This window comes from Semicossyphus pulcher, unplaced genomic scaffold (genome assembly GCF_022749685.1).
Source record: "Semicossyphus pulcher isolate SPU_LCO1_2020_fin unplaced genomic scaffold, fSemPul1.0.p SCAF_20, whole genome shotgun sequence".
NCBI lineage: Eukaryota > Metazoa > Chordata > Actinopteri > Labriformes > Labridae > Semicossyphus > Semicossyphus pulcher.
This window is the reverse complement of record NW_027211694.1, coordinates 3,864,129-3,887,601: the sequence shown is the minus strand read 5'-3', so window position 1 is coordinate 3,887,601 and position 23,473 is coordinate 3,864,129. Positions and strand designations below refer to the sequence as shown.

Genomic DNA, 23,473 nt, shown 5'->3' with positions numbered 1-23,473 from the left:
GCACGGATCTATTTCAGGGAGGGAAACAAACACTGAAGCAGGAGGTGAAATCAATCAATACGTCACGTTAAAATCAATAATATCTTTGTGTCGTTTACACTTTCCTTTAAGACCAAATCCTGTTTGGCTCAATCAGTCTTTTACATAGTTTAAATACTAAATATAAGTGGCAGGGATTAAAATAACGTCCATTATTACACTTGAATGTCTTGTCAGTCCAGTTCGTATAATGAAGGATGATTGCTGTTTTTGTTCAGTGACTTTGATTGAAGATTTAATCTTTCAAACTATGAATCTCCACTCTGAGAAGTGAGTTTATGCATGCATTAATGCACAGCTGGCTGCGACATGTTACTGCTTGTTTGGTACATTTTGTCTTGATCAAATGTCTGATCCCCATTTTTCTCAGCAGCATCTACTGTAGATCCGATTAATCCACCTACGTCCACTGAGAGATGTGTCCTGTGTGGAAAGAAGTCCTGAATTACCTTTGTTTTTGGTATTGGTAAAATCTGGCTTTTTAGATGTCAAATGCTCCACTTTGTGCACTATGTATAATTTGGAGATAACAACCTGGGCCGGAAACATTATAACAATGTTACTCTATTTAGAACATGTTGTGAGAATTTTCTATCTTGTCATTTTTGTACGATCCTCTTAAAAGTTGTTTGACGTGACGCTAGTTTTTGTAGTCGTAAGTCAAAAAGATGTAGTTTTGCTTGGAAGGATGGAAGGGGGTTGTTGTGGACCACCATAGACAACTAGTACGACGGAGTATTAGGGCCACATTGAGGGGGAAAAAATCTCTTAAATTACGAGTATAAAGTCGTAATTTTACGAGAAAAAAAGTTGAAATATTACGAGAATAAAGTCGTAATTTTACGAGAATAAAGTTGTAATTTAACGAGAAAGAAAGTTGTAATATCACGAGTATAAAGTCGTTATTTTAGGCTATGGTTAGCCTGTATTTTATTTTGAAGGGTAATATCAGAAGAGCAGCCAGTCACCTGTGTTAAAACGACTAAAGTTGTATTAAGCCTCCGGTGCAATCATTTACAAGCATAACTTCACAAGATGTTCACTGTGATGTTACACTTCACATGTCATTTTAGTGCAGGCGGCTGGCTGCTCTTCTGACATTTATAACATGTAGGCTGACAATAGTCTGATATTACGACTTTATTCTCATAATATTACGTATTTTTCCTTGTATTCTCTATTTTTCTTTCTTTAACGTGGCCCTAATACTTCGTCGTAAACTAGAGCAGCAGTTTTTCAATGAATGTGAATGTACAGTAGTAGTTAAGACTGCATTATATATGAGGTGGACTGGAGACCAGATAGCTTGTCTTATTGCAACACCTATTTATATATTGTTAGGCAATGAGAGTGTTAATGATGGCAGCGATGGAGGAGGTCGGGTGATGTAGAATAACGTCTGTTGAGGGAAGAGTTTAGCGTATATGGATTAAGAAGTGAACACACTCGAACTGTAATCTTCTCTGAAACCATACCAAGTAGTTTTGTGCCCAAACCTTTAACCAAATTGCATCGTTTCACAACATTAACCACATGTTCCTCTTGTTTTTCCGGTTACAATCGACTCGATTTGTCATGAGGACATGTTGTTTTTCAATAAAAGATAAAGGTCAGCAGCATAAAAAGAGACGGGAAAGATACTACGAAGATCACGTTCAGGAAACAGGCGGAGACGGAGAGAGAGCGGCCCTAAACTTAGAGGCTGTTTCATGCACATGCACGTTTTTTCTTCCAGAAATGTTGGCGTGGTTTCCAGCACATGGTGTACTCGCAGAGGGAGGAAGACAGGCAGAGGAAAAGAGTATGTTTGCTCTGCACATGCTCCAGGGCTCTCCAACTATGTGCGCTTACATAACATACCTGCCGATAAAGAGCCTCCTCTGTCTGTTCATGTAACTCGAGAACTTTTATTAAGAGATATGAAGGGTTTAAGAACTTAGTACATGCTGAGTTTTTTAAGTCAATAAGAGCAGACGAACACACACATGGAGTCGAGGGTAAACAGCAGGCTCCATGTGTCCACAGTGCAGAGCCTGTTCTCCGTAGGGGCAGGGCATCCTGCTCACCGGTGGCCTCGCTCTGTCTCTCTCTGAATGGTCAGTCTGCAGGCAGAGAGGGTCATTCATATCCACGCTCACACACCCTGCAGACCTATTTATACAGATCATGAATTAATGACGAGATAATTTAACAACCAGTCACGTTTTATTGCCAATAAAAGTTCAAGTGTCTCTTCAGTGTCGGCGTACGTTCTGGTTTGAATATCTTCTGTGTTTATTATTCAGTGTGCGCGTCACAGGAACACACCTGTGTGTAATAATGAAGCACACGGTGTTATTAGAACAGGTGTGGTGCCGGATCTTCAGGTCGGTGCAAGAGCTGACTGTGTGAAACAGACAGCTGCTAATTTTAGGCTCTGGTAGTTTTAAGATAGAAAAATGAAACAAATAATTCACAAATAGTCAAATCATCAGTTAAATGTGGAGTCAAGATATGCAAAAGGAACAAGATTAAGGCAAGAGGAGCTCGAACAGTACAATGCACATTAGCTTGAGAGTTTAACCTGCTGCTGTTTGAATTAAAAGGGACAAAAGATATTTAAGCTATGCTAGCAGCACTGCTGGTAGCGTCTGTTGCTCTTACACTTTGGTGTAAAGGAAAAATATCTCAACAACCATCAAATAGATGTTTTAAAGATGTCAAAGTTTGTACAGAAAGTTATAAAATGTGGTTCAGGCAACATTTTAATTTATCCAACACTTTGATTTTATGAAAAACATACCTGCACTGCTAACGCTATTCCCATTAGCCTCATCTTTAAGCTACTTTTTGTTGAGCAAATGTTAGCATGCAAACACACTAAACTAAAATGATGCGCATGGCAAACGTTACGCCTGCTTAGCACTAGAATGTTAGCATTGTAATTTTGAGGCTGTTAGCATTTAGCTTAAAGTACCACTTTACCACAGCCTCAAAGAGTTGCTAGCATGAATGTAGACTCTTTGGAAAACTGGACGCACTGATTTAGTTTACTTTAGAACTTAATTTAGTTTAATTTGTTCATTAGAAGAAAAATTCAATAAAGTGGAATATGTCTGATATTTAGCTAGTTGGCTAGCTGGTTAGCCAAGAGGTTGCCATGGAAGTAGATCCCTCCGCCGTTAACTAAACTAATTAATCCAGGGGGCTACATTGTGTTACTAAACTAAGACCTCATTTAACACCTGGCGTTAACACATGATCTTTATTTTGAAATCCACCCAGCAAATTAAACCAACTTGCTCAACCTCCTAATGCTAGCTTAAAAGCCTGCTAAAGGCTACAAGTAGTAGCATTAGCTAGCTAGTCTTTCCACACACAAAAAACGTTTTAAAGCTTATCCATAATGGTTTTGTGAATCCTGGCAGATCACATGTTAATACCAGATGTAAATGGGCATGGACATTACTTAAAGTTTAAGCAGAAGTTATCTTTACAGCATTGATCAAAAACGAGAAAAACTTTAACAAAATGTACTTTTAAGTTTTGTATTTTCAGAGCTTTGGTGTCCTGGGGCCTGAAGGCATCTCCTGCAGTTTTTCCTTCCCTGTCAGGATAATATTTTGGCAGATTTAACGATATCTGTTTCTCATGTACCTCATCCCTTCAACATTACTTTAATTGGAGCCATCCTTGCTGACTTAGACTCGCTCTGCTTTGGAGGGTGACAGTGTCTACAGATGGTGTGCACATGAACGTGAAGGGCAAGTTTTTTCTTCTTTTTTTCCATATCTGATGCAACTTCTTCTCCCGACTTTGCAAGTGGACTCAGTTTTGCTGCAGAACGGCTGAAGGGCCATTTGAGAGCAAAGCGAAGGTAGTAATCAGTGTGTGAGGGATCATTATGGAAAATCCACAGGAGCCTCCATTCTTTGAGGCAAAGCTAAATTTATCTCCTGTCTGTCTGTATTTCTGTCTGTCTCCTTCCTTACTCACTCCTTTGGATTCTTCATCCCCTCCCATCGGCCCCCTCTCTCGCTTTGCTTCAGGCACCATAAAAGGGTTTTAAATGGTCGTGCATTAGCTTGTGTGTGTGGTTAGCAGGGTGTGGGTTTAATATCCCAGTGAGTGGTTTATACACCCAGCCCTAAAATGAGCCTGGAAGCAGTTTTTAAGTTGCAGCCTGTTTTTTTTCCGGACGCTGAGCGATAAGAAAGTTGAATTTTGAGCTGCATTTTATTCTTGTGGGGCTTTTTATAGAGAAGAAAACAAAAGAATATGCATGTAATGAGACTTTAAGGTTCAACAGAATTTCTTTGTACGTCGACTTGAAGCTTTCTGCACGAGCTTCAGCTGGAAACATCAAAGTGTTTAAAGCCTGTAAACTTCTTATTAAACAGCGAGGTGCACGAGCTGTGAGAGCAGCTCCACTTTGATGTTTTTTTATGGATCTTGCAGCTTACATCCTGACCTGTGTTTCCAAGTGTGCAATCAAAGCAGTAGCCTCTCCATCCGCTGTCTGTTTAACCCTTGACCCCGGACTTCTCCAGCCCTCCTCCTCCTCTGTCGTTCCTCCAGGCTCAGCTGAGAGTGAGGGCGAGTCGGCTCCTGTCCAAATACCAGACACTTCTCCAGTGCTCCCTTTTCTCCTGTTAAACTGCTTGTTTCTCTTTGTGACTCTTCCCTGTGACTGATGGGTAATCAATCTTTCTTTTGTTCTCACACTGTCCCCCTCTTTCTCTGCCCCTTTGCTGTAAGTCTTGATTTCCTGTTTCACATTTACACATAAGCTGTTGCCTGTTATCAGCATTTTAACCCCCGAAATCCCACCTGTCTCATGTCTTTGCATTCTTCTCCATCATTCCTTTCTTCAACATGAACCTGTCCATTCAATAAGACATGAACAAGCCCATTCATCCATGCAAAGTTCACCGCGTGTGTGTGTGTGTGTACAACTTGACATTCAAGCGTCTACTTGGCAAGCATCCGCCTCAGAGAGCTCCGTTTATAACCGAGGACTCGAGATTAGCGGCGCGCCCAAACAAGTTTCCCGGCGTGTTTGCCTTTTCCAGGGATTAAAATCCTCACTGTGAGGTGCTCCCAAAGACCGGCGCTGACCCAGTTCTTACCCAGCATCCATCCTTCCAGGAGGCGAAGCAGGGGAAATTAGAGGCCTGAGATCTTTAGGGGGATAATCCTGCAGAAAAGAACCAAATAAACGCACAAAAGTGAGCCTGATAAGTTTGGTTAAAGTGAGCTAAGCGTCCACTAATTCCTCTCACTTCAAACATGAGTGCCTGGACGTGTTTCTACAGATAGCTTTGGTTGATTTGTGTTAAACCACAGAAGAAGAGATAAGAAGTTTCTGTTGCACAAAAGCACAAAATGAGAACTGGCAGACAGAGAAGGTTGAGGGAGTTCACGCTCAAGCAGCGGCCGGAGGTGTTTGTGTGTGCTGGTTCAAGATGACCGGTCAGTGTTACAAGGGAGAGATGGAAAAAGTTAGCCGTGTGTGTGTGTGTGTGTGTGTGTGTGTGTGTGTGTGTGTGTGTGTTGACCCACTTTATAACGAGTATAAAAAAGCAGGATGAGAGAGATAGGGGGAGAGAGAGAGAGAGAGAGGGATCAGAAGACAGCTGTGCTTGTGTTTGACACAAACAGTCCACCTGCATCTGTCAGCTGTGTTTGAAGACAGGAAGTGTCGGACCAAACATTGATTAAAGGATTTCTACCAAATATTTAGTCCTGTATCATAACATAGTGAATTCTACATAATTATAAAACAACTATAAGCCTTTTTCCGCGACAGCGCCGCAACGAAGCTCCGCCACCGTGTCGCCTTTGCCATTTTACATCGGACCAAGCCACGCCGACTTCACCGCACCACTCTTCTGCCTCTGTGCGCTTTACATAGAAGACTTAACATAACTTGGATGTACTAGTCTCGCCTTGAACTGGCAGTGTAAAAGGGGCTTTAGATACCAACAAAAACAATTGCACCATATTGTCCGATCACAGGCTGCTGTGGAGCTTTCACACGGGAGGTAGAGCTCTAAATATCCATGTTTCCTGAGCATTTCTCCTCCATGTTTTCTTTAAGAATATTATAACACATTATTCTTTCCCTGCTTTACTTGCAACTGATCAAAATGACACATTATAATAACTTAACTATCTATCTATAACTAACTAGCATAGTCAAGTTAAAGGATGAGTTAAGTCTAACTTTTGTTTTGTCTTATTGTCAGGAAATCCCAGAAAGAAATCGTCCGTTATTTGATGCTCTTAAACTTTTCCCTGATTTCTATCACGTAGCACCGAGCCCATTGGTTCCAGCTAAAGATGCAAAACTGTGAAATAAAAAATCATAATTTTTGGAGACACATATATCCACTTTCTTGTCAAAAGTTAGTGAAGAATATTGTGCCACTCTCTTGCCGGTACAGTTGATATAAAGCTACAGGGAGCAGCAAGTTAGCATAGCTTAGCTTAAACACTGGAAACAGGGGGAAACAGTTAGCCTGGCTCTGTTGGAAAGTTAAAAAACAAAGCTTATTAGAATCTCTTAACTTTAATCATCCATCTTCTGTTAAAGCTGTAAAAAAACACTCTTGTAAAAGCAAAAAAATTTAACTTAATTTTTAAACATTCTCAGTGTTTTCCTCTAAAAGCTGGGCGTTGTAGTTTTTCGTAAAAGTCACTCAAACAGGAGGAAATCGTGCGTTTTTGGGGGGACTACTTTCAGCGGCGAATTAATCCACATTTGGTGCCCTATTGAGTATTTGGGGCAGCAGGGTGTTCTTTTTGGGACTGAGTCATTTTATAAACAACAGTCTCGTCTCCCAGTGCAGCCGTGTGACTCATTGATGTGTCTGCTTTTAAGAAAGAATAGAGCACAAAGAAGAAGATTTGCAGACATACAACTTGACTTATCTGAATGTATTGACAAGACAAACATTGGTTATACTGTAAGTTTTATTCCTACAAGTATTTAAGATTTAAAAAGTACATTATCAGCCTGTAATACACATATTTAAAGGTTCATACCAGTGTAACCCAGGGGAAGCCATTGTGCAACATCTGGAGGGTCAGTTTGTGTTTGTGTGTGTGGGAAGAGTGGGGGTTTGGACTCAGTGATCGGGCAGTATGACAGAGCAAGGCTGGAAAGTTTGTGTTAGCCTTTGTGGGTGTGTGTGTGTGTGTGTGCGTTTGTGTGAGAGCTTTTGGGAAGCTCCTGCAGACAGACGGGGGGCTAAATGGGTGGATTTTACACGCAGAGGGGACCTTAGAGGAGACCTTTTCCATTTGTCGTCTTCGGCATCTGGTTTTCAGTTTGAAGCCTCGTATCTTCGTCTGAATTACTTTCACACGCACACTCACACGTGCACACTAATATCAGCGTGTGGCCCTTTAGATAACAACTGACTCACAGTTTGAACTTTGACTCGGGATGTTTTCCACTCTTGAGCAGTCGACATCTCTCTGTGACACTTCCTATTTTTAACACGTTTCCTGTCGTGGCTCTGCATAAATCCCGGCCTCTTTTAATCAAGCGTGAAGCATTAATGAGACTGAAAAGAGGTCTACAGCCGCGGTGGCAAACAGGAAAAGGACATTTGAGTTCATGGAAACTGGTTCTTAATGGATCTGCTGTGATTGTTTTCACATTCAGATGTCGCGTGTGTCTTTATGCGTGTGTATTCCTGTCCTCGACGGTGGGTGGGGAGTAAACACTGGCTCCTCTGCTGGATGTCACGCCTGCTGTTATTTCTCTCACATCCTGTTGTTTACATCCGTTAAGCATCACTCCACCCCCGCCACATCGCTGATTAAAGACGGGACTCAAATATATCATCATATGATGGAAGATCCTGTTGGTTGTAGATTCAGGAGCCTCAAAATGTGCCCTCTTTGTGTTCGTAACTCTGGACACAATTGGCTGGTAACACATGTTAAATTGGCCTTTTTCTGTAACAAATTCCCTCCTCAGTTGGACTAAAGTGTCTGATCAGTCACTTTGACCTTTGACCCCGCTCAGAGAAGTAAGTCTGCCTCGAGGGTTAGGTGTGTGAAGTCACCACTTCAGAAGGAGTAATTGCAGGTATATTGTCCTCATTTTCATCCGTCCACCATCTACACCACTCGTCCCATTCAGGGTCGTGGGGAGGCCGGAGCCCATCCCAGCTGCAACTGGGCGAGAGGGGCGGGGTTACACCCTGGACTGGTCGCCAGCCAACCACAGGGCTGACACATAGAGAGAGTCAACCTTGCATGCACACATTCACACCTATGGGCAACTTTACAGTCACCGATGAACCTAACGAGCATGTCTTTGTTATGTTTAGGCATCACTTGAAACGGCTGTAAAATGTGGTATTTAGAAATCAATGTAATGTTAGCGGTGCGGCAGCTAGCAGGAGCTGGCAGCCTGTTTTTGAGCAGAAAAAACAAGCTAATCATGACAGGATTTCCCTCTAGCCTAGAAACTTGCAGGGGATTCTTTGCTGCTTTTCTCAATTTCATGATTGATCAGCTTTTCCTGCTGCTTTAATCGCCTCCTCGATTAGTAGAAATGTTTGGTGAATGAGTCTGAAATCGACGTCCAGAATCTGGGTCAGGGAGTGTGTGAGAACCACTCAGAGTCTTCCCTCGCTCTGAGGACATTTCTGTGCAGCGAGGTCACTCTGGCCGAGTTTCAGCTCTTAAAGGGAAATCAGACATTATGGAACGAATGATGTCAAGAAGACAGATGTGTTGTGTGTCTGCGTGTGGAAACAGGCAGGAGACTGTAAGCAGTGTGTTAGGAAGAGTGTGACGCATAGAGCTAACACAGTCCAGACATGAGGCCTTGGTGCCGGGCTCGCCTCCTGTAGTCTGCCCCCCCTGAAGATAAGACCCAGATAGCAAAAGCCCTCCAAGGCCTGTGATTTGTCTTGTTATGCTGATACACAATATCAATGTCACAGCAAAGACAACGTACATGATAAGTGGTCCAGAGGGAGGTGTGTAGTCCTGTTGTTGTGGTTATCCGGTACATGGTTTGGCTCAGCTGATATCTCTGAGTTTGAGTTGCTTTAAAGAGATTTGTGTTGGCTTCGAACAAACATGCCTTCATGTACAGTAAGAGCATTTCACTGTTGTTTTAATAGGCCTGAATACTTGTAGCTGTTGGAAAGCAATGCCATTTGATTTGTTGGTCAAACACAAATAAATTAGCCTGATAATCAGACACTTTTTTGCCCTGGCCAAAGTTTTTATCAGGGCAACGTCACAAAGTTGCGGTAAAAGTTATAAATAGAAGTAAAAAATACAACAAAGAGTCACATTTTAATCATCCTTAGCTTTACATGGAGTTTAATGCTAATGTAGCATGCTAGTATGTTAAATTTAAGCCTGCTAACATTTCAATATGTTAAACTCAAACTAGCTACACTAAGTTCAAAGCGACGTAGCATGCTAATGTGTTAAATCTAACTGCTACACTTGAGTTTGATGCTAACATAGCATGCTAATATGTTAAATTTAACTGCTACACTTGAGTTTGATGCTAACATAGCATGCTAATATGTTAAATTTAACTGCTACACTTGAGTTTGATGCTAACATAGCATGCTAATATGTTAAATTTAAGCATGCTACACTTTAATTTTAACGCTTACATACCATTTCAATTTGTTAAACTCAAGCTGGCTACACTTGAAGTTAAAAGCCGACATAGCATGCTAATATGTTAAATCTAACTGCTATACTTGAGCTTGATGCTAAAATAGCATGCTAATGTGTTAGACAGAAGCATGCTACACTTCAAAATTAATGCTACATAGCATGCTAAGAGGATCAACTTAAGCAGGCTACGCTAACACATTAATGTTAGCATTCAGTTCAAAACACAGCTGGGCCTACACTCGAGGTTAAAACAGAAGAGATTAGACCAATGAAAAGCTGAACCTGAAATCTACTTGATGCTATTAGTCTGCTGACATGTTTGACGCCAAACATATTAGTGTTGTTGTTAGCCATGTTTGCTGCTCAAACCCTCTTTTCCAGGCTCTTTTTGACTCAACTTATTGCACTTGAAGTTATTGACCAGTATTAAGGATTGCATTCAGATGCAGAGGAGGAATCCCTGCAGCTCTGCGGGAAAACTTTCTACACATGTACTTCAGCTAAGCGTTAAAACAGCTTGCACACATTGTTAGCATTCCAGCAAATACTTGTTGCCGTCTGGCTTACAGCTGCAGGAGAAGGACACATGAATGCTAACCGTACAACACTGTAACTACAGCAACTGAGGTTTTGATATGCAAATGTTTTGCCCTTTTTATCTTCGAGTGTTTTGGGAATTTCAGCAGAGGGCCAGGGGGGAATTAGCTTAGAAGCTAGAGGAACTTTTGACTAAGTGGGAAAGGAGGGGGGGGTTAGGGAAGAAGAATGAGTCAAATTTTCTTCCTCTGGGCAAAATAACAAAACAAATCTGTTAACCAAGCAGAAAAACAAAGGAAGAAGGAATTTCCTTTCCTTTAATGTTGTCATGGAGTCAGCGAGTTAGCCATTAGCCTTTTTTGTAAAAGTGCAGAATTAGCACAATTTAGCAGCCCCTGATTGTGTACCGTTTAATTTACAGACAAATATGACTGGATTACTTTGATACGTAAGTTGTTGAAGTCTTTTTTCTTATATTTTAGACTGACACTAGACTAAATGAATGAAATAAAGATCTCTTACTTTCACATAGAAATGAATGAACAACATTTCTTGTGTAGCAGCCAAAGAGTTCATGTACTGCAATTAACTGGCAGATATCTCTTTGAACTACTTATCAGGTAATGATGGGACACGTGTGGGTGATTTGTGATAGTCTAAACTCTATTTTAAAAACACTTTTCATACATGCAGCCCAAAGTGCTTTACATGGAACAAACAGGCAAAAATAGGTAAAGATGAAATGTGAGAAATAGATCAATAAAAGTCAGTGAACAGTTAAAAATAAGACAAAATAAACGAAAGCTACTCCAAATCAAATAGAACAGAGTCATACAGTTTATCTTGACATAAACTCATGTGTAAATGTGTGTGTGTTTGCAAAGCGTGATCACCTGGGATGTGACTCAAGTCCACACGGACGAGTCCAGGTCAAGGTACACACACTCGAGGGAGATGACCCTTGGGCCTGTGTGTGTGGCTGTCAGGCCTTTTTTCCGGTGTCCTCTTTCACATCTGGTTTTGCTTTTCAGGGGAGGAAGGTGTTACATCATCAAACTTTCCTCTCCTCCTCCTCCTACCCCGCGAAGATGAAGCCTCTGGTCATTAAGGGTTAAAACAGACACACACACATCCTACACGACGGGACAATTACAGGCCGGAGAGGACATTCCTTCCTCCCCTCTCCCACTCCCACTAATTTAGCTGCTAACTAGTGACCAACACAGCTGTCGAGGATTTTACAGGCAGGCCTTATCACTTGACACACTGCCGCTGATTTTTAAGGGAACAGGACTATTGATCAGTTTACTTACCAGTCGATAAGTTGATGGATTTTTATATATTTAAAGTTCTCTAGTGGTGCTCCATGTCTTCATTTAGGCATTCACTAGTCACACTATGCTGATGACATGATTTAATATTTCGCTCCACTGCTTTAGTTCAGACTGAAATATCTCAAGAATTAATCAATGGATCCCACTGACATTTAGTACAGGTATTAATAGTTCCCAGAGGATGAATCTTACTGACTTTAAGGATTCTCAGATTTTTCTTTTAGCACTGTCATAAGGCTAATGTCTTTTGTTTTGTGTGAAATGTCCCAGTATTTTATAGGTTGGCAAATTATCATTGTGCTAAATTTCATGTCTCCTTCAGGATATATTTTAAAAACTCTGGTGATCCCTTATCGTTTCCACTTCACAACATAATCATATCAAAGTTTGAATGTGTCCAACACTTTAGCCGCTTCCCACTGGTCAAAAAAACACTAACACCCACAAACACCCAGCTTTTTTGCTGAGTGGGAAATGTTACAATCGGCATTCAGACCCGGGTCAACAGTTAAGACCCGGGTAATAATCTCCCCGGCTCCGATCGGCACTGATGGGAACACAAAACCCGTGTCGACACGCTATTCTCTGCCCCCTTTCCGGTGTGATGCTATGCTCAGTCAGTAACTTCTGCGACTCCTCGTCATCTCAGCGACAACTTCTGCCCGTCTCCGTCCAAGCAGCGCTCGAACATCGTTCCAAATTTGTCGCCGCCGAGTTTGATAAACAGACTGAATCTTCACTGTTTACTAACCCTGTCTCTGGCACGTTTGTGACGTCAGATGGTGACGCAGCAGAAAAGAGACCGAAAGGCGTATACTTCTCTGGCAATGGGAAAAGAGACAATTGGAATCTACAAGCGGGTCTTCCCGACTCTGAAAAACCTGCATCAACGTGCTAATTTCGGCGGGAAAGGGGTATTTGATTAATGACCAAAAACCTTCAAAACAAATAGCATTTACATTCGCGTCAGCTTTACTTTGCATCTAGTGCTAATTAGCAACTATTAGCATGCTAACGTGCAAGTCAAAAATGTCAGCAAGGTAAGTATTATTCATGCAAAGTATCAGCATGTTAGCATTGTTATTGAGAGCATGTTAGCATGCTTGCATTAGCATATAGCTCAAAGTGATGTGTTGAAGTACAACTTCAAAGTCCTGGTAACATAGCTGTAGCCGATTTGTCTTGTTTCATTTAATTTTCTTAAACTCTGCCTGTGATTGTTCAAAGCACTTTTCTGACCTAGTTAAGAGTCTTTCGTTTCATCAGCATTCCTCTGATTTATTAAGATCAGATATATTAAAAGTATAGCTAAGCTAAAAGGCCTGAAAGATTTGTCTCTGTTCGGACGACACAGGTTTTCTTTGTGCAACAAAGATGTTTCAACTGAACCCGAGATGTAATCACACAGGATTTCCTCCTTCATCAGACAGACTTTACAGACTTTTATCGTTGCTTCATTAAAAGATTAGGATCTGCATTTCAGCGCTGTTCTGAGCGTGTTTCGATGTGTTACGGATGAAACTATAGACAGAAAAATGTGAGAATAGCTTCTTTGTTATCACCACTGCTCCTTCAGAGAACCGACTGACCCTCAGATTCTCGCCCTAGTTCCTGTTTGAACTCCCAGTTTTCCCATTTAGGCTTCAACTCTCCAGGTTGTGTGTCCCAGCTGGAGAGTGTCGAGTTACAGTTGGCCCGAAATAACACCTCTCTGTTGGGCTTGCAAAGACAAAGAGGTTTCTGTTGTGTGTGATGAGTTACACCAGGCCTGTGACCGCTCCTGCAGCCTGGTCCACTGCCCTGCATCGCATTTCTTTCTTCCACACACACTCACACACAACCACAACCACACACACCCACAGCAGAAATGACAGGGAGCATATAAACCCTTACTATGGGTCTTTGGTGTGGTTCTGTTTTCATGCAGGAGCTGGACCCCTCCCACCTCCTTTTTTTAAACAAAATGAGGCTTTATTTCCTTTCTGCATTCTCATGTTGGGTGGATTATTTGTTTGCGTTCAAATTTAAGATAATTCAGAGCGTTTCCGCTCTACAGAGACGTACAAGTGAGCCCTGGGGAGAAAGGGGCGATGTCAAAGGTTGTATAAACCACGCTTGAACCCATAAAATATGCTTTAGTTTTTTTTGAAAGATGGGTTTGTATGTAATTACTCCTTCCTGAAAACTACACCCACTTGAGCCTCTGTGACCAGCATGATGGTTTTCTTTGGGTTTTTTTATTTGCAGAAAGCTGATCTGAATCAAACAAAATGTCTTGCTTCTTCTTAGGCTTCATCGTTTAAAAGGTCAGAATGAACAAAACATCCATTCTCAAAGACATCACAAATTCTTTAAAAAACTACTTCCGTTTGGATAACGTTGGGTATGCATTCTCAAATAACTCAACATGTCTTAAAGTAAAGAAAACCAGTTCGAGTCGAATCAGATTTTCAGACCTTCAAAAACACGGATTGTTTAATTTTAATACTGTGGAAATCATTCTAAATAGTTAAAACAACACACTTGGCCTTCTTACCTTGGCTTTTGGGACAAATTTAGCAGCCTTCACACACCAAAGATGAACAGCCGTTACAGTTTTTGATGATAGTACGTGTTTCAGTTAGCCATTGCTTATGTTAACATATCTAGCTATCTATCTTACAACCTACATTAGTAATCCTGTTTTACTGACTAAACCGACATTTATACTTCACAACCCTAGCCGAGAAAAAAATCTGTTAGGCATTTCATGAAAGCAGCTAATGTTAGCTTGTTGGCGGACTAGCTTACATATAGTAGTATCCCTGTGTTACCTTCAAGCCCAAGTAGCATTTAAATCCACATTATTTTATAAATATTGTTTTTGAAGAAGTTTAAATTTAACAACCGTAGACAATCCAGAATATCTCTCTGTTAGCAGTTTCATGTAACTTGCTAATGTTATGCTAACGTATGGCTAACTAGCTTACTAACTGCAGTATTTACCTCACGTTACCTACAAGACTAATCATTTTATTATAATTATTCAGGGAAGTTTACACTCAACAACCTTTGTCAAACAATTTTTCTGTAGGCTTTACCAGAACGTTTCTATAAGCCATTTCTGCGACCTGCTAATGTTCTAGCTATCTGGCTAACTAGCTAACAGCTAGTTATCCCAGTGTTGTTTGAAGACCTAGGATTATTTCAAGCTACTTTATTTTGCTATTATAATATTTATAGGAAGTTAATTATGCTTAAAGGTCCTTAAATTTATTCTAAAGAAGATATTTCTTCAAACTTCTAGCTCACTTTTAATAGTTAACTTTAAGTTTCAAACATTTTCCTTGAGACATTCCGTTCAGCAACCTGGTACTTTATTCATTTGGGCTGACGTTATAATTGCTATCATCATTACAGCAACACTCTTTACTGTCAGCATGTGTGTGCTTTTAAGATCTGAAGGAGTATAATAATACCAGCAGCTGTAAATGTCTGCCTTTGGCGCATGCACACACTCAAAAGGCATTCGCACACACATACACACACACATTACACATACATTGATATCATGCCTTGTTCACGCCGGAAAGATGGAAATGGACCCATTGATGGATAAATGTGTAAATATTTGTCTTCCCCCCTTGAATACATTCACGGGTGGCTGTCGGTGTTTGCATTACACACACACACACACACACACACACACACAGAGGCCAGAAACTGGGCCTTTTAGGGCAGCATACGGCGGCAGGAGTGTGCTGTGTGTTTATGGTGTGAGGAGGTCATTCCACTGTATGAACTCAAGAAGTCAAGTCTTCGTTCTTTCTCTCGCTCTGTAATTGAAGCCACATGCTTGGCGGTCAGCCGTCCACCCTCCTCCTGTTTCCTCCATCTTGATTTCACTCTCCCTTTAACCATTTCTTCTTTCTTTCTGACGTAACTTAACGAAATGTATCAGACCTTTAAATTTTCTCTCTCTTTTCTCACTCGTTTTCCAAGTCAGCAGTTAAGAATGTCACAGTTTCATCTGTGCTTCATTTAAATTGTTTATTTCCTTCTGATTGGCTGAGCACAGAGTGTTCCGACAACGCTTATGTTCCATTGGATACATTCGGAGTACTCTGCCCGGCAACAGAATTTCCACAGTTAAAGTTACATCAGAAATATTTTGATGTTCTCTGAGGGGTGTAGAGTTGAAGTGAGGACATGACTGGATGGAATTCTGTGGTTTTTATGTGAATGTCACACGCTGGCATTATGAAGTTAATATTTTATGTTTCTGTTGAAGAATACACTGTTGCTGTAGAGAAAGGGAAAGATACAGACACAAGTGTAATGAACACTTTTTTATTTAAGTTACACTCACTTAAGTTCTTCTTTATACTTTATTTAATACTGTGTGTGAGATAATAACCCCTTTCTGTGTTATACCATGTACACAATAAAAGAAGAGCCAAATATTAGTAGACCTGCTGACTTCAACTGTTACAATTACGATTACTACAGCCTTTATCATTACTCTGCTTCTCGCGCTAATTTATTTTTTGCTAATTTTCACACTAGTGTACAACTATTATTGGCATTGTAACCATAAGTATGTGTTACCTGTTGTTGTTCATGTAACAAGGACATATGTTGTTGTTGCTCTCTTTGCCTGTCTCTATCCTGCATCTCCTTCTATAACATTTTCGGCCCATCCAGCCGAGGCAGATGTTCAACATGAGTCTGGTTCTGCTCGAGGTTTCTGCCTGTTAAAAGGAAGTTTTTCTGCCAATGTGCCGAATATATTGCTAAGTGCTACTCATGGTTATTCATGTTGGGCCTCTCTTTAAATAACATAACAAAGAGTCGGTCTAGACCTGCTTTGTAAAGTGTCTTGAGATAACTTTGGTTATGATTTGGCGCTATACAAATGAAATTTGATTGAAATATTCACTGATTTTAATTAAAACTTTTATGCCGCACTGATAGAGGTGTGTTGAATTCCCTTTCAAAATGTAAGTTCTTTGTTTTGTTTAAATGATCATCAACCTCTTACTTTATTGTACTTTTTGATATATTGTACGACTAAAACTATTTCTAATAAAAGCCATTTTTTGAAATAATTGTTAGGATTAAGTTTTGCTCAACAACTAAACACCGTAGATAAACTGCTAGTTTAGTTATTTTTGAACACAATAAACTGAATTTTGGACGTTTGGACGTCTGGTTGCACAAAGCAAGACAATTCAAGACACATTTTGGAGACCATCCTTCTGCAGATTAACTTAAAATACCCGTAAATTGCAGCTTTAGTTTTACTCTTTTTTTTTTTTTTTGTGGTGGTTATTTGCAAAATCACCAAACAGTAATTAGAGGTCTCTGTCAGCGTGTGTTTGAAAAGACATCTGCATGTTCAACACGCACACGCACACAGGAGATGTATGTCAGTGTGCTATCATCACATCACCAGCCGGGCTTTGCTTTGGCTGCCTTTTGTTTATGTCAGTCACAACACCTGAACATGGTGGGCAGATCTGAGTGCAACACATTCACCTTGTTGAGAGATGTAAGAAAAAGATAGAGAGCGGAGAAGAAGAATGCAGGAGGAGGAATGTGGGGAAGGAGGAGGAGGGGGATGATAGAGGAGATTAAAGGTTGATGGGGAGGAGGTGGGCTCGTCTGTCAGCTTTGTTTGGTAGATGTAACACCACAGTGACAGTCACACACACACAGAAGGAGAAGCAGTGATTGGAGGGGAGATTCAGCCTGATTTGTCCTCACTGACAGACAATTTTACAGGTTTTTAATTGGTTTCTTTAGTGTTCCCCGGGGGAGAGAGTGCAGAGGGAAACTTCAAGGGAAGGTGGCAATAAAAAAAGCAGCAGCCTCTAATCACAGGCAGGCTGTCGTCGACTTCTATAATTATCTGTCTGTCTCCTCTCTGTTGTATCAAATTGATATTTTATGCTTCAATTAAAAATGAATTGATGGTATTTTCTCTCCTCGTTGCAGCACTTCTCCGAGCTCCTCGACGACCTCTCCCAGGATGCTCTGCTGGGCCAGCTGCTCAGCGACCCCTTCCTGTCCGGAGTGAGAGGCGGCGTGGAGGCCATGGAGGGGGAGGACGGGGGAGACCTGTCCCCGTCGTCCCCTCTCCCGCCGCACATCACAGCCGAGCACAGCTACTCGCTCTGCGGGGACAGCCGGCCCCAGTCGCCGCTGTCGCACCTGACCGGAGAGCACGGCAGCGAAGCAGGTCAGACACAGATTAACCCTGTAAACGGAGGCTTTTAGAGGGAAATGTAACAAAGTCTTATTCCTACATTAGTAACGTTCAGTGCACAACAAGTTCAAGCACCAATACACTCCGGGGTTTTGTCGCTACAGCCTCAGTTTGTCTGTTGTGACAGCTCGCTTATGGGGGCTATTAGTCTTGTTGCAACATTTTGGGATATGTTCAAAAACACTTACATGGACTCGTGTCTTTGTGCACACTCATCCTCCTCCAGGAAGGTTGGGCTGTGGTCAAAATATCTGTACTGGTTTGATATTTGAAATGCACGTCTAAAGAAGGAGGAAATGTGTTTCCATATTGATTCCTTCGAGGCCTACTCTGCTGTCTGAACGCTCAAGTCTGAGTGCAAAATATGTGTACTCTGATTTTATCTGCCTGCAAGTGTCGAAGTTTAAGCTGTAACACATGAACTTTCTAGTAAACTAACAATGCACGCACTAATTGGAAACTTCCCCCAACCTATAGTAAAATATATTCTCCTTCATGTCGTCTCTTGGCTCTGCAGTCCTGTCTGTCCTTGCCTTGTAGTAGCAGCTTTATACACATGAAAGAATAAGACACAAACAAGGGCTCAATATACACAGTTAAAAAACTACAGCAAGAACGGCAGGGTGCAGACAGGGTCTCAGGGCGACTATGGGAAGAATAAAGTAGCATAAATATAACTATATATACGTAAATATACACATCAAGACCTGTATGGATGTATGAGCAATACTATATAAGAATAATAAGGCACTAGAAACACATATAAATGTTTAGTGTTAAGTCAGTTAGTTATATAATCTAGTCTATTTATATACAAACCTTATATATTGCACTAAGCACACGTCATATCACTTCATACCGACGTGATACATTTTGCACCGTAACACCGTCCGCTTACGTCGGTGACCTTGGCTTGTTTTAAATCTGCTGGAATGTGTCATAAAGACAAATCCTGGTCGAGCCAGTTTGCATAAAATGAAACCAGTTTAATCAGCCACATCGGACCGGACCTGCAAAACCGGAGATCGACCAAACTGTAACCTCCAGCATAACACGGACTTATTGAGTCACCTGTAATTTCATGACACAGTTAAAATGTTATGCCATCAGTGGAAAAGGGTTTTTATGCAACAATAAAGCACCACATTTTACGTTGTTAGGGACTAAATTCATAGTGTAAATAACAAAGATGCATCTCAGATGTAAAAAGAGGAGTCATCATAAAGTCACAAACACGCTGACACATTTCCTCCCGTGCTGCAGAGTCTGACGGGGACTCAGCCGAGTGGCCGATGGAGCAGGACGAGTCCATCGACAGCCTCTTGTGTGAGACGCCCTCCCTCCTCCCCGCCCTCTCCCTCTCTCTGGCCACAGCGGGGCCTCCAGCACCAGAGAGCCCCGCTGTGGCCCCTGCTGATGCACCCACCGTCACCCAAACTCAGCCCACAGTGAACAGCAGCAACCAGGGCAAGGGCATCAAGGTGAGAGCTCAGGCACTTGTGATGAAAACAGACATTTGTAGTGATTTTTTTCTCTGTTTGTAACCTCGTCCTCTTTCTCTCTCTCTGTTTACAGATTAAAGAGGAGAATATCATCCCCCAGATTAAACTGGAGCCTCATGAAGTGGACCAGTTTCTCAATCTTTCACCCAAAGGTCAGAATGTAAACTCTCGTCCTCCTGACACTTGTTGATGCATGTCGGTTATCTGATGCAGCGAGGACCCCTGCAGGCCGTTTGTTCTAATACCGCACAGTGTCCTCAGACTGGAGTTTATTAGCGGAGACATTTAAATACATAAAAACTGGGTTTATTTATGGCTAATTTAGAACTTTACTGAAGTATTTCCTTCTTATGTAACGTTATACTTCTACTCTGTTCCCTTTTAGGTCTAAATATCTGACTTTTTACTGCCCTGCTTTAGTTATTTTTCAGGTTTCACACCTTTTTAAATCCAATAATTATAAGAGTACTTTTGCTTCTTGTAATAAATGTCTCCTGTTTTTTCTCTGGATGAGACACTGGAAATAATTAAAGCTAACCAGTTAATTGCTGTGTTTCAGGTCTGGAGCCTCTGCAGATGCCTCCCACTCCTCCCAGTTCTCACGGCAGCGACTCAGAGGGCAGCCAGAGCCCCGTCCACGCCCCGCCGGGCCTCTCCTGCCCCACCTCCCCCACCAGCCCTGCCCCATCACAGGCCAGCCTGAAGGTGTCGCCCCGCGCTGCTTCCTGCCTCTCCAACTCCCCTCTGCTCACCGCTCCCCATGTGAGTAACGACCAATAAACTGTTTGCATATACGACAGTCTCCTCTCAGGACTATATTTCTGTAACTTTAATTCCTGTTCCAACATAATTGACGCCCAGAGAGACACTGCTAATAATGATCTTTTTTCAGTATTGTAACCCATCTTCCTGCCCCTTCAATAACTGGGTCTAACCAATGTTTCGTGTCTCTTTTCTCGTGTGTAGAAGCTGCAGGGGTCGGGCCCGTTGATGCTGACTGAAGAGGAGCGCCGCACACTGGTGGCTGAAGGCTACCCCGTTCCCACCAAACTGCCGCTCACCAAAGCCGAGGAGAAGGCGCTGAAGAAGATCCGCAGGAAGATCAAAAACAAGGTGAGAGAAATCGCTGTCAGAAAGATGCATCAGGTCTGCAGAGGTCTCATTAACCCTGACAACAACACGTTGCTAGATAAAATCTTCAATTTTATGTCAAGCTGCAGCTTCAACAGGTGTTTTCTTTCAATCTGGAGAAAACACAGATTTTTATGATTATTTCTGTAAATGTAATCCTTCATCTTCTCTCTGGCACTGTTAGATTTCAGCTCAGGAGAGTCGCAGGAAGAAGAAAGAGTACATGGACACTCTGGAGAAGAAGTAAGTCCTCCTTATATCAGAGAGACTCTGCATTGAAAACACACAAAACAAAGATACAATAACGCTCTTATTTACATTTGAAATTAGCTCCTGTTTTAGAAGCAAATTAACATACCATCTGTAGAATCTGTCTGCTACAAGGCAACATAAACAGAACAGTTAACATCCAGTGACTGACCCTGCAGTACCTCTCTCTGACCACAGGGTGGAGAACTGCTCAAATGAAAACCACGAGCTGCGCAGGAAAGTGGAAAATCTGGAGTGCAACAACAAGTAAGAACAACACAGCACATGCAAACAGTTATAAAGTGATTGTCCTTTAATTCCCAGACACATTTATTGCTGGCACCTTTTAAATTAAAGACAGAGGAGCAAAAGAAAAGCTTATTTAAAACTTAATATCCAACCATAATCATTTCAGCAACAAGTGCGTATTTCCTGATAAAACTGGGTCCATGTTTCTTTTCTTTGCGCAGGAAACATCCTCCACAAAGTCTTTCAAATATGATTATGGTTTCCTTTATTATTTTTAACTGGACGCCTTAATTTGATCAAAAGCTTTTTTTAGGCAAAGACAAGAACGAGCGGATGAGTCAACTTCTCTCAGAGCTGGTGACAGGTTTGACGGCCTGTCAGTCACAGTGATTGAAGAACAGGGTTAATCAAAACAGCAGGAAATGAAGCAGGAGATGATTCAGACCTAAATATAACGTCCCTCCTTGGATCTCCGCCTCGATTAATCCTCACTGCCGTCGCTGAAATTCACATTTTCTCAACTGTAGATGTTATGCAGCAAAAAAACAAGATTACATTTGTTAACCTACAGGTCAAAGGCCAACTCACAACTTCACAAAACCCCTTTGGCTCACTTCCTCTGCCAACTTTCCTGCTTTGCGGAGGCTTACAACCACCAGGCGCTAATTCTTGTTATTTATACAATCCTCTAAAGGTGTTTGTTTTTCTGACTCACAGTGCGGCTGAGAGGAACACGGAGGACGTGTCGGGAAACACACACTGAATTTTATCATCAAATTAAAAAACGCTGAATCAAAAGCTCCCTGTAGACGTGTTCAGATGCTGTTTTGCAGCCGTGCATAATCACGAGGCTATTTTCATGTAAAATGTTTCAACTAGACTGCGTTGTTTGCTCTCATTATGCATGGATGGACTGTGCATGTGTGTGTGTGTGTGTGTGTGTGCGGTGCAGCCTGTGAGTGCACTGTGTTAAGTGTAGCTGACTAGAGCACAGCTGTTTGGGGTCCTGTTTTCCTCTCAGTGGTTAAAGTGGGCTTCATCATTACTGTCTGAAAGTTAAATGAACCAGTTGCATTAAAGTGTGTGTCTCTCTGTGTGTTCGCCTGTGTGTGTAGATGCTGGTGCACCTTGATAGGGTGCATATGTTGTTCGGAGCCTTCAGCTGCCTTATTAGTGGAACAAACAGCAGATTAATGTTGAATAAGAGACATTAACACTTTACAAACACTTATACATTTGTTCTTGTTGCTTATGTACTTATTATTGTTGTGCATACTGTAGGAAAGATGGAGGTCGATGGTGGAAAATCACTCCAAGACTTGAATTGAAAATGACTTCCTCCAGTCTTTCAAATCTTAGTAATTTCAAGTGCACAGATGCAAACAGCTCTATACATTTTGAGTTGACCGTATTCCCTTCTCATTCGCATCCGTAGAGTTTGTCAATCCTGCTTGTGTTGCCCTGTAATGTGTGTGTTATGTTGCATGTGTCTTACCCGTGTGTGTGTGCTCCTTCCTAGGTCTCTCCTACAGCAGCTGCAGTCTCTGCAGGCGATGGTGGCTGGCAAAGTCCCCAAGTCCTGCAGGGTGGCTGGTACCCAGACCTCCTCATGCCTAATGGTACTTAACTGTGTGTGTGTGTGTGTGTGTGTGTGTGTGTTTGTATGAGAAACATTGATTTAAATATTGAATTGGAAACATCTGCTTCCATCATTCGTTAGCAGCTTAGCAATGATTCATAATTTATTTACCCTCTCTCTCTCTCTCTCTCTGTCTCTCTCTCTCTCTCTCTCTCTCTCTCTCTCTCTCTCTCTCTCCCTGCAGGTGGTCGTGTTGTGTTTTGCTCTGTTCTTGGGGAGTTTCTACCCCAGCAGTCTGACTCCGGGCGCCACCGTCACTGAAACCGGCTTCGCTTCCAAACAGCTGGGAGTCAAAGAGTCATACACAGCCACAGGTAGTTACACTCTAACAAACACTCTCTATACAATCACACGTTGGACAAACTTTTCTTTACACAAAGTTCACAAAAGACTTTAATAAAGTTATGCAGTAAAAATCTGAGCTCATTAGCTATTTCTTTTTCTCGGTTGGATGGGGCAGCAGCATTTTCAGACGCAGCAACAATAACTCTATGCTAACGGAGAAGCTCCAAATAACAGACAGACACAGTTAGCAAGTCGCTTTTGTACATAGTGGAGCATATAGGAGCTAAAGAGCCAGATATTTCCTTTAATGGTGGAGACCAAACCTGAGGTAAAATAGGACAAATTTTAGGCCTGCATTGATCAAGTGGCTATAAACAAAATAAATAAATGCTAATTTTGCTGTGTGCTGCTGGACGTTTGCTATCATAAACTATTTAAGGTGACGTGTCTGACTGCTTAAAATTTGTTTAGCCGCCTCAAAGCAGAACTGTGGCCTGAAATATTGCAGCATTATTTTAGTTTTTGCTACTTTAATCATCTGTATTTCTGCCTGTATAGCGTTTTGTAATGTTTATGTTTATGTTGCCTGCTGAGCGACTACAGGGGTCCGTTTCAG

At 41.6% G+C, this 23,473-nt stretch overlaps 1 protein-coding gene across 1 annotated transcript in view; it reads left to right on the top strand.

The window, feature by feature from the left end:
- Positions 1-23,473, top strand: part of creb3l2 (cAMP responsive element binding protein 3-like 2) — a 31,700-nt gene that overhangs the window by 3,916 nt on the left and 4,311 nt on the right. The window contains exons 2-10 of the mRNA XM_069671651.1: positions 17,532-17,775; positions 19,066-19,283; positions 19,378-19,456; positions 19,864-20,066; positions 20,271-20,417; positions 20,620-20,678; positions 20,883-20,951; positions 22,453-22,552; positions 22,757-22,886. Coding sequence (XP_069527752.1) covers positions 17,532-17,775; positions 19,066-19,283; positions 19,378-19,456; positions 19,864-20,066; positions 20,271-20,417; positions 20,620-20,678; positions 20,883-20,951; positions 22,453-22,552; positions 22,757-22,886 — 1,249 coding nt within the window. The remainder of the gene's footprint in view (positions 1-17,531; positions 17,776-19,065; positions 19,284-19,377; positions 19,457-19,863; positions 20,067-20,270; positions 20,418-20,619; positions 20,679-20,882; positions 20,952-22,452; positions 22,553-22,756; positions 22,887-23,473) is intronic.